The sequence below is a fragment of the Conger conger genome, chromosome 16, assembly GCF_963514075.1.
Source record: "Conger conger chromosome 16, fConCon1.1, whole genome shotgun sequence".
NCBI lineage: Eukaryota > Metazoa > Chordata > Actinopteri > Anguilliformes > Congridae > Conger > Conger conger.
Window position 1 is genome coordinate 18,784,473 of NC_083775.1, and position 14,389 is coordinate 18,798,861.

Here is a 14,389-nt window from a genome sequence, read left to right on the forward strand (position 1 = left end):
CACAGGCTTTTGACACACACGCAGATTAACGTGCGCACACACGCACGCACACTCATCCATGTAGCGCAGCAAGCACGACTGTTATTGCAGAAGTGTCGAAATGCGCATCCTTTTGATCCCTGCCAAAACACTGTGTGATGAAAGGAGGGTTTCATCTATTTCATACAGACATGTACAGTTTGGCCTGGTACCAGGGCTGTGCCAAGTGCCCCCCTCCCTCTGTACCTTTATCTGAAAACAAAAAGACAAAATGCAAAAAAAAAAAATGGGGCCACCAACGATGGTTGTTCTTTTGTTTCCGGACTCCCGGTTTCCAGGGCCGGCTGAGGAGCGAATTTATTGTTTGTTGAAACTTCGGAGCGGAAATGAAAGACAAGCCATTCGGGACCCTGCAGCCAATCGCAGAGCGAGTGGGATCAGCGAGCATTCCGACACGGGCTGTGCGTGAGTGTCGGTGTCACAGCGCACGACTGCGCGCGTGTGTGCTCGTGTCTAAGGCTGTCTGTACCAGTGCCTGTGCCTGATTTTACATATGCTTTGCAATTGTGCATATATGTGTGGGTGTGTATCTTTGAATGTGCGAATGTACGGCACGTGCGTTTAGGCTGACTTGTATTTTTATGTATGTAATTTGTGTCTGTGTTTGTCTATAACCGTGTGTGTGAGTGTTTGTCTGTAACCATGTGTGTGTGTGTGTGTGTGTGTGTGTGTGTGTGTGTGTTTGTCTGTAAACGTGTGTGTGTGTGTGTTTGTCTGTAACCGTGTGTGTGTGTGTGTGTGTATATGTGTGTTTGTCTGTAAACATGTGTGTGTGTGTGTGTGTGTCTGTCTGTCTGTAACCGTGTGTGTGTGTGTGTGTGTGTGTGTCTGTAACCGTGTGTGTGTCTGTGTGTATATCTATGTATCATATGCGTGGTGAGCTGTAGAGCAGGTGGCGGCTGCCAGGCGTGAGTTTGGGTATGTGCTCATGCCCTTCGGCGGTGTGCCATTCAGGAGCCCTGGTGGTGAGGCTGGGTGTGGGAAACTGGCCCTGCAACTCCTCTCTTCCCTCAGGAGAAGAAACCAGACCAAGAAGGGCCTGAGTGCTGTACTGAGATAAACCTCCACACCGAGAATGAGGAATGAGATGGAATGGTTTAGAGAAGCACAATAAAGGTCAGACGGTATGGTCAGTATGTCACTCCGATTTCATCCAGAGATTTCACCAACCAGTCATAAACTCCTAGCATTCTATTCAAACCGCATCTTTGTTGTTCCACCCAATCAGATCTTCTACAGGCCAGTTCAGATCAAAAAGCTGCAACAGCAGAAGGGAGGAGAAGGGAGTTTTCGTAAAACGTCTTGGAAGTTTACCAGTCTTTCCAGTGGTTTCCACTCCAGTCCTGACTCAGAGCTTCAGGTGGAGGGATTTGCATACGTTTCTCCCCGAGGCCTGCACTGATTCACGTCCCCTCTCTTTTCGCAATACGCACGAAAGCCTGTCCACCAATCAGAGCTGCAGGTATCAGTCAGCTGATCTGCTTCTGACCTGATGTAATCAGGGCTGAGATCAACACACACAAACGCACGCACCCGCCCCTCACATACACATACACATAAACAATATGGGCCACATTTTAATTTTTTTTACTGTGTTGATCAGTTAGATGAAATGGAAGCAAGGAGAGATAAGTGAGGGAGGGAGAAAAAAGTGGGAGGGGGAGAGAGAGGCTGAACAGGTTATCTGTTTGTCAACGTTAAACCCTCAGATAATGCTGCAGGCCTTGGCACGTTTGCCGTGGTTTCTCTCTCTCTCTCTCTCTCTCTCTCTCTCTGTCTCTCTCTGTCTCTCTCCCTGTCAGTGTGTGTCTGAGTGTGTGTGTGGATGGACAGACGGACTGACATACAGAGGATTAAATGTTTTGCAAGGCCTGATGTCAGACTGCCAAGTGAAACAGTGCAAGGCGTTTCTCATTCAACTCCGCCAGGAACTACATTTCTCTTCCAGGGCATGAAATGATACCAGTAGATGCCTATTTTATTTCCTGGCAGAACAATTCATTCCTGTGTTAAAATGCCAAGAGAGAATTAAAAACCAAATTCTCAGAAATGTTTCCATGTAGTAAGCTGTAAGTACTAAAAAAGAATTCCAAAATATCCCTTCCAGAGATTCGTTATTTGGCCAGCAGGATCTCTTGATAGCGCTTGAAAAGGTTTTGCTGACGTACAAGGAGGTGTCAAAATAGCTACAACAGGAAATGATAGCTTTGGTGAAAAGGATTGGCATTGAGAAGACCAGACACACACACACACACACACACACACACACACACACACACACACACACACACACACACACACACACTCTCTCTCTCTCTATATATATATATATATATATATCTCAAGCTCTTCCCACCCCTGGATGTTGTAAAAAACATAGTGAGGTGGAGTGGACACAAGCCCTGGTCTTTAGATTGTGTAGAACATTCAGCAGTCAGTGTCCTTATTGTCTCTCCTGACCTGAGATGCAGGTTGACTGTGTGTGTGTGTGTGTGTGTGTGTGTGTGTGTGTGTGTGTGTGTGTGTGTGTGTGTGTGTGTGTGTGTGTGTGTGTGTGTGTGTGTGTGTGTGTGTGTGTGTGTGTGATATCAATGTTTTTAGAAGATTATTCCCACAGAAAATTGGGGGAATTGGAACAAGTGAAAAGACAGCTGTTGACATCATAATCTGATTCTCCTGCTGTGGAACATAACTCACTCACAATGAACTTACTGGGGATTCCTGCAGTTGATAAAAGGGCAACAGGCTAATTCTTCAGGAATGGGAGCCCTGACCCCACAACATAGTATTCCTATAGACATGTACCACCATTCCATAAAAGCATCAACTCTGTGAGTGTTCAGTGAGTGTTATGAGCATGATATTACACTAGGTTATTTGTTTATTTGTATATGGTCTTTGACGGGGGTGTGAAACTCCAGTCCTGGAGTCAATCAGAGCCAATCAACTCTCATGCTGTAACAAATAACAAATCAAAACCAGCAGATACTGCTGCCCTCCAGGAAGACAGTTTGACACCCCTGGTCTATGGAATGATAACCTCTAAATCTTTCGAACAAATTTAGAAATATGGATATTTTTTGTCCCAGAGAGAGGATGTCAGCCTAGCTCCAGACAACGTTGCAGATAAACACACTCTTGAACATTTCATATGTTATCTTTATTAATTGTGTCCAAATGTGAGATCTGTTCATGGAGCCCAAAATCCTTGTCACAAATGCACATGAATACACAAGCTCATGCGTGTGCTGACAAGCAGAGCTTCAAGCTTCTCCTGCACTCCCCCAATCACCAGATCTATTCTTATTCCACATGACAACCCCCTCCCCCCAAACTCACTCATCCTTCTCACATCATTCTTAGGCCCTGGCTGAGCAGTGGCAGCCCTTGATCACTGAACTCTCATACTCTCATACTAAATGATGTGCTTCTCTTGTTTGCATGGTTCGGTGCCCTTCCTTTCCTGGTCATACAGGTGGGGCCATAGAGTGAGTCATTTAAATTGGAAAATTGAGAATGACATCCATTTTTTAAAATATTTACTTTTTCTGAACTAAGAGGGAAAACATTGGTCATTACAAAAGAAAATGTGATGTTCGGGGAGGGGGCAGATGTTCTAGGGGCAAGGGAATGTTATTGTTGTAATTTTATAAGACCAGTCAAGAATGGGCTGAACGCCCTGCTCTCAGTGGTGCTCAGCTCTAATTTTCTTTAAAACAAATGTCTTGAGTGCCTTTCCCTGCCAAGGAAAGAGAGAGGGTTTATCAGGGAAGGAGCTCTCCCCACTTTACAGGAGTACTCTCGGTGTACCAGGGTGGGGGACCTTCGGAACAAAGTTGGCTCCAGTACGAATAAACACAGAAATGTACAGACATTCGCACATATGCCCACGCGGAGCTCATACCCACACAAACGCTGTCGCAGTCTCTTGTTCATAAACACACATAGCTGACGGCACTTATTTCGACACACTCCGTTCCTGCTTTGCATACGTTATGTTGGTGCCCTCTGACAGAGCAAGTTCGTTTTGCAGCTCTGTAGCTCGCCCGCGTGCCGGGAGCAAAACAAAAACATTGAGCGTTTTTGCGCGGAAGGAAACCCGACAGCGAAAGTAACTGTCTTTGCGGCTCCGGTTTCTCCCGTCTAACCAGTTTCTATTGGGCTTCTTAGTAAGAGCAGCGAGGTTGAGCAAGGCACGTTAATTAACTTATGACCGAGCTGTTGGAACCGTGAAAGTATTGTTCATTATAAGCCTAATTGTACAGTCACGCTTAACTGGGTATTTTTTTCATTAGGTGAAGGTGGCAGTAGCTTTTGTCACATTTTAATTGTGGGTTTATAGGGAAGTGTTTTATGTCCAAATGCACAGCGGATACTTGGATCTTTGTCCTTATTTGACTCCCTCCGAAGAGCCATGCCAAAATATGGAAGCAGAGGTGGTGGGTGTGGGTTTGACGGAGTTAAATGCGTAGAAACACAGAGGAACTGTGCCCCATTTCCTTGCTACTCTGGGTCCAGAATTTAAGATGGAATGGAACTGGATACCAACCCTATGATGGAAAAATGCATTAAGACGTGTTGTATTGTATTGCTCTAGCTTAAAGGTAACTTTGCAACTTCAGCACATTTTTGAGGGCGATCATCTTACCTTTACGTCACTCGAACCCCACGCCTTTTCTTTGGCTGGTGCCCCCCTGACCTTCCCCAAAGGGGAAACTCTTCTTGAACATCTCAAACACATCTCAGTTCCTAGGTTACAGCATATATAAGGGCTGGAGAAAATTATTGCACTGACCAGTCAAGATGTACAGGCCCATAGATATTTAAAAATATGCCGACAGAACCTTGGCAGAAATGTGTACAAAATGTTTTATTTTTTATTTACTCCAAAGTTTGATTATAAATTTATGAAATTATGAAATCATTTTCAGCTCTCAATCGTTCCTTGCCCAGCGCTGATGACTGTTGTTGTGATGATTTTGCATTAGAAGGTTTTTTTTTTTATTTTTTTATCTTTGCCTACTGTGAGCAACTGCACTCAATTGCCTGAAAATGGTCCCATTATTTGGGCAATGAAGCAAATTTTATCATTATATTTTAGTGCTCTAGATGCACTGAATTTTGTGAATATACTTCCCTTGGTACCCGAGAAGTATAGGTTTGTGCAATAACAAAACTAATAATAATATAATAATAATAGTCATTCATTCTCAAAAAGTAAAAATGTCAGTAACTAGCGTTCCCTGAAATAGTACTATATTTTCAAATTGTGGTACTTCAGTATTTGCCACCGAAATTCCAGTAACATACACGTTCCTTAACCTCGTCATTTAATCAGACATAAAGTTAGAACCATGGTATCACGTTGCATGTAATTGAAACATTAAAATGAATAAGTAAGTAGCTAGGGGGGCGTGGCCATGAGCGCACGGCGCGGCGTCACAGGCAGTCAGCTGTAGGGGCGGCGACGTGAATGAATTTGGAGTACAGTAGCCGCTCGCTGAAGTTCCAGCACAGGCACGGTGGGTTTGACTTGTGCATGAGAGGGTAGATCCGGCTGCGCGATCCCCGCAAGTACAACGACGCACCGTTGGAGAAAGACTATGAACCGCTCGCCCGAAACACAGACACAATGTAACTGAAGCGACCGCGCTGGATTTATTTTATATTTGAGGTCGGAGGAATACGGCTGCGATGAAGGTGTGGAGTGGTGATGGGACAAACTTGCTCTCGCCGATTTCGGCGTACTTGGCAGCGATTCTGCTGCTCTGCCGGACAACCAGTTCTCAGTACTCCAGTGACCAGTGCAGCTGGAAAGGAAGGTGCGCATGAGATATAGTGATTTTTAATATATAGAGCTTTTGACTATTCTCTCTGTACTATGTGCCCATCAGTAGCACGTCCATTGGGCTACTGCTTAGATCTCTCAGATTCTTTCGTCTGCTTTTACCGAGTCTTTTAAACAGGCATGTCCTGCTACGTCATTTTCTTTGGAGAATGTTTAGAATTCGTAGTGTTGATTACTTTTTAGCGAGTCCGTATTAGCATCACATACTCATAATAGACGGGTCTTATGTTGCACGGTTGGTGTCGTAAAGGCAGAACACAACCTGTCTCAGTGGATAACCTGAGCACCTGTTACGGTATCTGCGATTGGCTAGCTATCAAACACACCCTCCATGTCCATTCAATTCTATCAATGACGGCAAACTGTAAAAATTGCCGTGTTGCACTTAAGTTTCTCTTGCGTATGTTTTTCTTTTCTTCTGCAAAGTAATACAAATGCGTCTGTCTGGTCGTTCCCCAATTATTTTGTAGGCCTATTTTTGTTACCTTGGAGACCTATATCTGGAATAATTTATGAAAGTTAATTGTTTGAGTAGCTGGTAGGCTCCCTGCAGGAGCAGCTCTATCCTGTGAAAGTCGGAGAGAGCATACCTACGTACGTGTTTGACACAGTCGTTGCACTTTGCAATACAATTATGCGGTCGTATGCGCAGACAGATGTTTCTAAAATGAAAGCCACTTACTCCCGTCAGCAGTCCTCTGCACAAAAAAAGTGCGAGGGCAAGGGGAACGTTTCCTACGAGTGCCGGTGAACTGAACAATATCTGAATGTATTTTGAGGGCTGAATGCCAATTGTGTTAACCGCTCCTTATGGAATTGGTTGAAATGTTTTCCTACTTAGGACAGTGAGTGGAAAAAAACACTCCTGAATCTAAACCAATAATCTGGTCTCCATTAGCCTGGGTTTCAGTTAAACGTTTGCAATTGCCCTCCAAAAACTATTTTTAAAACCTAATAAAAACAACCCAATAAAAGGCTATGATCGGGGGCTCATGCCTGTTGGCTCATGTAGGGGTGCATCTACACTGTCCTCCTGCTGCAAGAGGAGAGCGAGTACCCCCCTCCCATAATTGACTAATTGTGGTGTTCCTCGTGCGATGGAAGGCGATGGTTTCTCGATAAATATAGCCTACTGGCTGATTTATTTCACATTGAATCACAGTCTTTAAAGCCTTTAGCGCTGTAGCCGACTGTACAAAGGGATTTCTAGGTAGGCTACCGATTCTAGAAGTAGAGTAGAGTAGCAACTATTTTTCTACTGTTGTTGCTGTGCTTGGTGGCTGTGGTTTTTATTCAAATTCGATGACAACATTGCCAATCGGAGTACCATATTCAAAGGGCAAAAAAAGTTATCTGAAAACCACAATAAACCTATCTGTGTTTGTCTGTTGAGATTAGCTTGACCGTGAGCGCACGTGACAGCTCTTGCAGCCAGGCTCGCGCGTCTGGGGTTTTGCACCTTGCCCGTGAGGATATTTAACGCATTCTTTCCGCTCTGCTGCTGCAGAAAAAAATGTTTTCTTTTGGCCGAGATTCCACTTGGTCACAAACCAGGAGCAGACCCGGTTCAGCAGTTACCTTAAGTAACACCTCTTCTTAATCAACAGCTTAAAGCCCACACATTTTGTCCGTTTTGCTCAGATTCAGTCTCTTTTAATATTTATAGCTCTTGGCAGGTGGATGGAAAAAATAAGTCTTATTATATTTTGTAGTTTATAAGGGCTTACAGTTGGAAGGTTGCCCCTTCGATCCCGCCCTGGGTGTATCAAAGTATCCCTGAACAAGACACCTAACCCCCAAATGCTCCTGATGAGCTGGTTGGTGCCTTGTATGGCAGCCAATCACCGTTGGTCAGTGTGTGTATGAATGGGTGAATAAGAAGCATCAATTATACAGATATTTCGATAAAGGCACTATATAAATTCCAGCCATTTACCATTTATTGCTGTTCAGACAGACAAGAAATGTAATATGCCCATAAATACTGTCCCTTGTGTAGTAGTCCAGTTTAATTACAGGTTTGTCCTGTGTGCTGGCTATGGTAACATAATTTATGTATCATATAAATTGGATTTCATATAAATTGGAGTGGATTAAAACTGACATAGTTACTGAGGGACCTTTTTTTGCTTGTTTGGGAAGATACATCTAACATGACTCAGATTCTGCAACACTGGAAAATATATTTGAACTGTGAATTTTATGGTCCTGCCTGCATATGTAGTTGCTCTTCTTCTGAAACCATGTGCAGAATTTCACAGCAGAATTCAGCTCAAGTGAGATTAGAACTATACCCTTGCTTTGTTAGCAACAATGTTTTGCTTGGCTGTGTTTGTTCATCTTATCAGTGGGAAGAAATCAACTTTAATGGGTGCTGGTGATTGTTGCTGCACAGAGTAGTTAATGAATATCTGCTTCCAGATTCCAAAATGTGCCAGCTGGTCCCTAGCGCATGTTCAAGCCCTAGACTCATTGGCCTCTATGTCTGGAACTTGACGGTTAGCATGAGGTAATTAGCCTCAATTTGCGAAGGATAGGGTTAAGTAGGCCAGGGATTCTCAGGTTCCATTAGTTCCTCCCAAAAAGGCGACCAAATGTATAATACACTTTTCCTGCAATCAATGGTCCCCCTCCTGTAATACTGCAGGATCACCAGTAGGGGACTAAACTATTAACTGCATCGCAGGCAGGTGCATCCAAAAACTTTGGATATCGCACTCTGGAGGTGAGGGCAGTATTGACTAATTGTTGACAGAGAAAAAGTAATGACATAGTAAGAATAAAGACATTCCTCTCTCTGCCTCTCAGCGGCCTGACGCACGAGGGCCACACGCGGGACGTGGAGCAGGTGTACCTGCGCTGTTCACAGGGCTCGCTGGAGTGGCTGTACCCCACGGGCGCCATCATCGTCAACCTGCGGCCCAACACCGCCTCCCCGGCCGCCCAGCGCCTGACCGCCTGCATCAAGCCGTCGGCCGGCTCCCGCGGCTCCAACATCTACCTGGACCGAGCCAGCCAGCTGAAGCTGCTGCTCACCGAGAGCCAGCAGGCCCTGGGCCAGGTGCACTGCTTCGGCATCCAGGAGGGGGCGCTGTTCATCGAGGCCATCCCGTACCGGGACATCAGCCGGAAGATCACCGCCTTCCAGTACGAGCTGGTCAATGCCAGGCAAGGTTCATTGACAGGTGGGAAAGTTTTTAAAAAAAATTTTTTTTTTTTAATGTGTATCCCTGACATTAGCTCAGGAGGTAAGAGTGGTCGTCTGGCAGTTGGACGGTTGCCGGTTTGATCCCTCAACTGGGTGTGTAGAAGTGTCCCTGAGCAAGACACCTAACCCCCAACGAGCTGATTGGTGCCTTGCATGGCAGCCCTTCACCTTTGGCATGCCTGGGTGTATGTGTGAATGAGAAGCATTAATTAGATAAGAGCACTATATAATATATAACTGCTACACCAATATCTGGTTGGGAGTCCATGCTCTAAGATCTGCTCCAAGACTGTAGATATGGAGCCTTGCAGGCATTTGGCTGTGACATCCTGAAAGAGAGACCTACAAGATAACACCTATCCACGTTGTCTTGAATCAAGGCTCTCCACTAATGTAAATGTGCACTTCCTTAAATGTGGACATGAGTTAAGTTTTAGAGTTTTGGAATTAGTTTTTCTGAGTAGGTGGTGAGAAGAGGAAAGATAGTGAGACAGGGAGAGAGACTGTGGGGGAGATGGAGAGAAGGAGTAAGGGAGGAAATGGGGGAGTGGAGACCTCCTTTCGGAGATGCCTCCTTCAGTGCTCCTCCTTTCTAAGGCCTGGGGCAAAGTGAGGAGCAGCAGTGGGTCAGTGAGTGGCAGACCGGCCGGGGCTACACTATCCTGCCAATCACAGACTCGCATGAGCTGTGGCGTGACGCAGCTGTCCGTAACGATGCGCTGCTATTGGCTCAGCATTGACGCTCCGGACACTTGTCTCCCCCATCACTTAGCAGCGAGGGCATGGTGAGGTTATCAGGGTGAGGAAGCAGAACTAAAGGGAAAATATGACGGTGGTTCGAATGGACCGCAGCTTACTGGCAGCGTGAAGCTGTGCGATGCTCAACATGTGCTTCTCAGGACGCTGTGCCAGAAGCTCCCATCTGAAAATTCACTTCCCTCTTTCTGCGAGACGGTGGCCAAACCCGCAAGGCATCCAGGCCTCTAAATATGTGGGAGTCTTTATCCCCCCCGCCAAAGCAAAATGTGACTGACATCAAATTTGTCACATCTGCTGGGTTTCTTCCCCTAAAAAAGCCAGGGATCATGTGTCAGAAAATGGTGGGTGGGGATCAGTGTTAAAGCTGAATAGAGGTTTTTTTTAAGCCAGATCCAGTGGCTGCTTGAGTTTTTCCACTGTCGGGGCTGTGGGCTGTGTGCAATGGGCTGTGTGCCCTGCTTCCTCCTGTGTAGGGCTCTGGTCTTGCTCACAGAGCTTGGTTCTGTAAGCTGGCCCACTCTTCCCTGTACCCGTTGAGCCCTCTCCGACACCACACTCCTACCCCTCTGGACCTGGAGTTCAGTGTCCCACCTTTTGAGTGGAATGTGCATGAATGACACCAGGTCTCTCTCTTTGCCTTTCTATCTCTCTCTGCTTCCCTACATCTTCCCATTTCTCCTCCGTCCTCCTGCTCTCTCGCTCTCTTTTCCCTGTCTCTTTCTGAAGTGGTTCTGATCCCAGCTGGGTTGTTTTGTTGGTGGACGGGGTGGGGAAGAGTAGAGATGGAGGGTTGTGGTTCATGTGCATCCTGGCAGTACCTGCCCCTGGGCTATGGGCCTCTGGCAGTCAGGGCCAGGGAGGGCGACCGGGCCGAAGCCTGCTGAGGATCTGTATACAGGCCTAATGTCGGTCTGAATCTCCCCCCCCCCCCCACAGGCCCCTGCCAGCCCTGCAGCGATGAGGAGCTCCTCATGGCCGTCTGCACCAGCGATTTCGGTAAGCAGAGGCAATGTGTTCAAATCTGTGTGGTGTTAATATCATAAACTCCAAAAGCATGAAGTGGGAGAAGTAGGTATGTTCTATTCTAAGAAAGTGGATGATAAAGTTTTTTTTTTCTTCTGTAGCATTTATTCATTCCTTTGATAGTAATGGAGGCAGTAGGGCTGTCAAGTGTGTTGACTGCTTTTGTAGTTCCCTTTGATCCACACAAAGCCTCAAGCAAGGCCTGCAGCCGAGCCTTCTGCTGTCAGTGATGCCAAACAATTTCCTTCATCAGCATTAATCAGTGAAAACTTACTGGTGTTTAAAGTCAAGTAACGTTTCGCCCCCTATCTCTGCCTCTCTCTGTCTTCCTCCCTCTCTCTGCGCAGTGGTGCGGGGCAGTGTTGTGGGGGTGGAGGAGGCTCCGGAGCAGGAGTCCGTGGCGGTGGCGGTGAGCTGGCTGTACAGGCAGAAGAGCCGTGTGTTCGCGTCGGCCGGCGGGAGGGCCAGGCGCTGGACCGGGCGGGTGAAGACCCCTCCTCAGTGCGCGGCGCGGCTCACGCAGGGGCGCGCCCGGGATGACCAGCTCCTCCTGACAGGAAGCGTACGTTTCGGGGAGGCGTGGCTGGGGTGCGCGTCGCGCTACACTGACTTCCTGAGGGTGTACAGGACAGCACAGGAGCGGGGCACCAACCCGTGCCACGTGGATACAGACTGAGCCCTGGGCGTAGAATGAGCTGCAGGGGACAGCCCGACCCCCTCCAGCTGAAGATCCGTTTCACACACACACATTCTGGAGCTGCCGTCCACCCACTGTGTGTGTGTGTGTGTGTGTGTGTGTCTGTGTGACGTCCTCCCACTCTGGACAGTCTGAAGGACGCTGTTCCTCTGGAGAGGAGCTGCGTGTGCACGTTCCTGAAAGAGAGCGAGACTGAGAGCAAGTGAGGAGAGAGATGGACAGAGGGTGAGAGGATGAGGGGACTGAGAGAGAGATGGGGATAGAGATAGTGTCCTGGAGCTTTAGGAAGCAGGCGTGTGTGTGTTTGTTGTGTGTGTGTGTGTGTGTGTGTGTGTGTGTGTGTGTGTGAGAGATTGTGTGTCCTGCAGCACTGTGAATTAGCAGTGTGCACGTAATGTGAGTAGTGTGTTGAGGCGCGTGTTCTGTGTGTGAGTAGTGTGTGTATGTGGAGTGTTGAGGTGTGTGTAGGTGGAGTGTTGAGTCTGAAACAGAAAGTCTCGAGTGCTTTGTAAAGAGCTTGATGTACAGTTTTGAAAATGTTTCTTATGACAGAAATGTATAAAGCAGAAACCTTATATTTTATTTTTATTTGTTATACTTTTTCCTTGTTAAAGTACAATTTCAGCCTGTTATTTTTCTTCAGGCTAGCAAATTGCAAATGGTTTCCTCGCTTTTCCAGTGAATGAAATGTTTTCCTGGAACCCTGTATCCTCTTTTGTGGAAGGACAAAGTTTTCTCCCTCTTACTCTTCCCAACTGAAGTCTACCCATAATGCCTTTCACTAAGTCAACACAACCCACCCCACCACCTCCATCCCCAAGAATCAAACAGGCTGGGAAATGCAAACAGTTTCCATGACAATGATCAGATTCCAGTCTTTCCATTCTATGCCTTCTGGCACTAGCCGTCATTCCATAGAAGGGGGTACAGCGCATTTGGGGATCTGTTTATTCACTGCTGTCCCATAAAACCTGTAACTATTTGAGAAGGAGCTGGCAGCAGAATCTTCAGAAGAGGGAGCATGCTGATCTCTACACTCCTTAACTGGAGCATCGCAGCTATGAAAGGGGCCTTCTGAAATGCAATAGGGTATTCAAAAACATTTGAGTTAAAAAAAAGTCTGAGATTCAGCGTTTTCTGTGGAAGACGTTACCTACCTACGTGAACGAATTGGTATCCGTGCAATGTCTCGATCACAAGTCACCGTTTCCGGAACACTCCACATTGTGCACACTATAATAATTAGCCTTGTATCAAATCAGTCTGACCATCCGCGCTGGCACCGCAGGACTTAGCGTAGCGATGGCGCTACAGTCCAGGCATTCAGTGGGGCTCAGCTGAGCCGGCCGCCCGGGCGGAACGGCCCAGTCCGCCGCCAGCGCAGAACAAAGCCGCCTCTGTAGAAAGCGCCGTGCCAGCGAAATGCAGAGTCACTCGGCTAATGAGGAGGAGGAGGAGGAGGAGGAGAAGCGGGGGGGGGGGGGGGGGCGAGCGCATTAGCGCGGGGGCTCTGATGGAGGGGGACTGAGACAGAGGCAGCTCGCAGCGTCCCGCGGAGCGCTGACATTCCCGGAGGAATCCGGGGAATGTGTTGACTTTGGGGCCCCTGACCTCTGCTGCTCCGGCGCGGGTGGGAGGCGGGCGGTCCGCACGTGGCGCTCCCGTTCCGCACAAACAAACGCTTCTTCTGCCGCCCGGACACCCCGCGCCCACACACTGTCACTGCCCAGAAGGCACTGCAGGTGCTGCCACACGGCATGCTTACTGAGGGCCCAAACCAACACCACCATACTATTGTATTCATTTAGGCGACGCCCTTATCTAGAGTGAATTTTAAAATAGATTAACTTTACTGGGTTTTACATGAGTAGCAGTAGTATAACGTACAGGCATAATCTCCCAGCTTAGCTAACACAATGAATAATGGACATGGACACAGTCTCATAGCTTAGTAACAGTGCATAGACAGTCTTAACGGGTTTACTAACATGGTGAGTCAGACAATCCCCCCATTTTAGCTAACAGAGTGCACAGACACAATCTCCCAGCTTCGCTGACAGAATGAACAGTCTCCCAGCTTAGTTAAAACAGTGCACAGACAGTCTCAGCACAGACACAGAAACTTCCCAGTTCAGCAATCACACTCCACAGGCAAACTCCAAGCTGGCCTAACACAGGGTATGACCAGAAGAAAGGTCTCCCATTACTGTGTCTGTCTTCGTGTGAGGGAGAAATTTGTGTCCTGCCTCCCTATACAAAAGCCTCCTGTTTGTTTCTGTCAGCAAATAGATGTCACACACCCTGCCAATGGCACATTTATTTACTCTAACCTTCCAACACAGAGACACACTCGCACAAAAAAACCCTGCCTTCACTCCCCCTAGTAACTGGGGTGCCATTTAAGACGTCTCTTAGCAACAGTTCGGTCAGGTTGCCAGGGTGACCAGTTTCTCATGATGTCATTGCTCATTGTTGGGGTACTGGGAAGAGGAAGTTAGCTGTGTGAGTTGGGTCAGGGTCGGAGCACAGCAAGTCGGGGTACACACAGCCTGCAGTGCCCTCTGTGCACATTTTGAATTGTACCCTACAGCTTCTTTAGTTTGCCTGTAGGCCGCTTTCAAAGTCTCTTGTGCTGCAACAGCCTCTCAAGCCTTCGTCTTGCGTATGTGTACGTATGTTGAACATATGCTTTTGCTAGTGCTTCCATGCACTAATAATCTTCTGTCTGAGTGCTCTGTGGTTCACATTTCCCAGGATGCATCAGTCCCAGTCCCAGGCCTTGGTCCTGCTGTTTGCAGAATGAGAAGTGTCTACA

The 14,389-nt window shown here is 47.2% G+C and overlaps 1 protein-coding gene across 1 annotated transcript; it reads left to right on the top strand.

Annotated features, from left to right (window-relative positions):
- Window positions 1-5,540: 5,540 nt before the first annotated feature.
- Window positions 5,541-12,156, top strand: metrnla (meteorin like, glial cell differentiation regulator a). Its single transcript, XM_061224459.1, has 4 exons — window positions 5,541-5,861; window positions 8,696-9,072; window positions 10,791-10,850; window positions 11,225-12,156. The coding sequence occupies exons 1-4, from the start codon at window positions 5,734-5,736 to the stop codon at window positions 11,551-11,553; spliced, it is 894 nt and encodes a 297-aa protein (XP_061080443.1). The 5' UTR covers window positions 5,541-5,733; the 3' UTR covers window positions 11,554-12,156.
- Window positions 12,157-14,389: the final 2,233 nt, after the last annotated feature.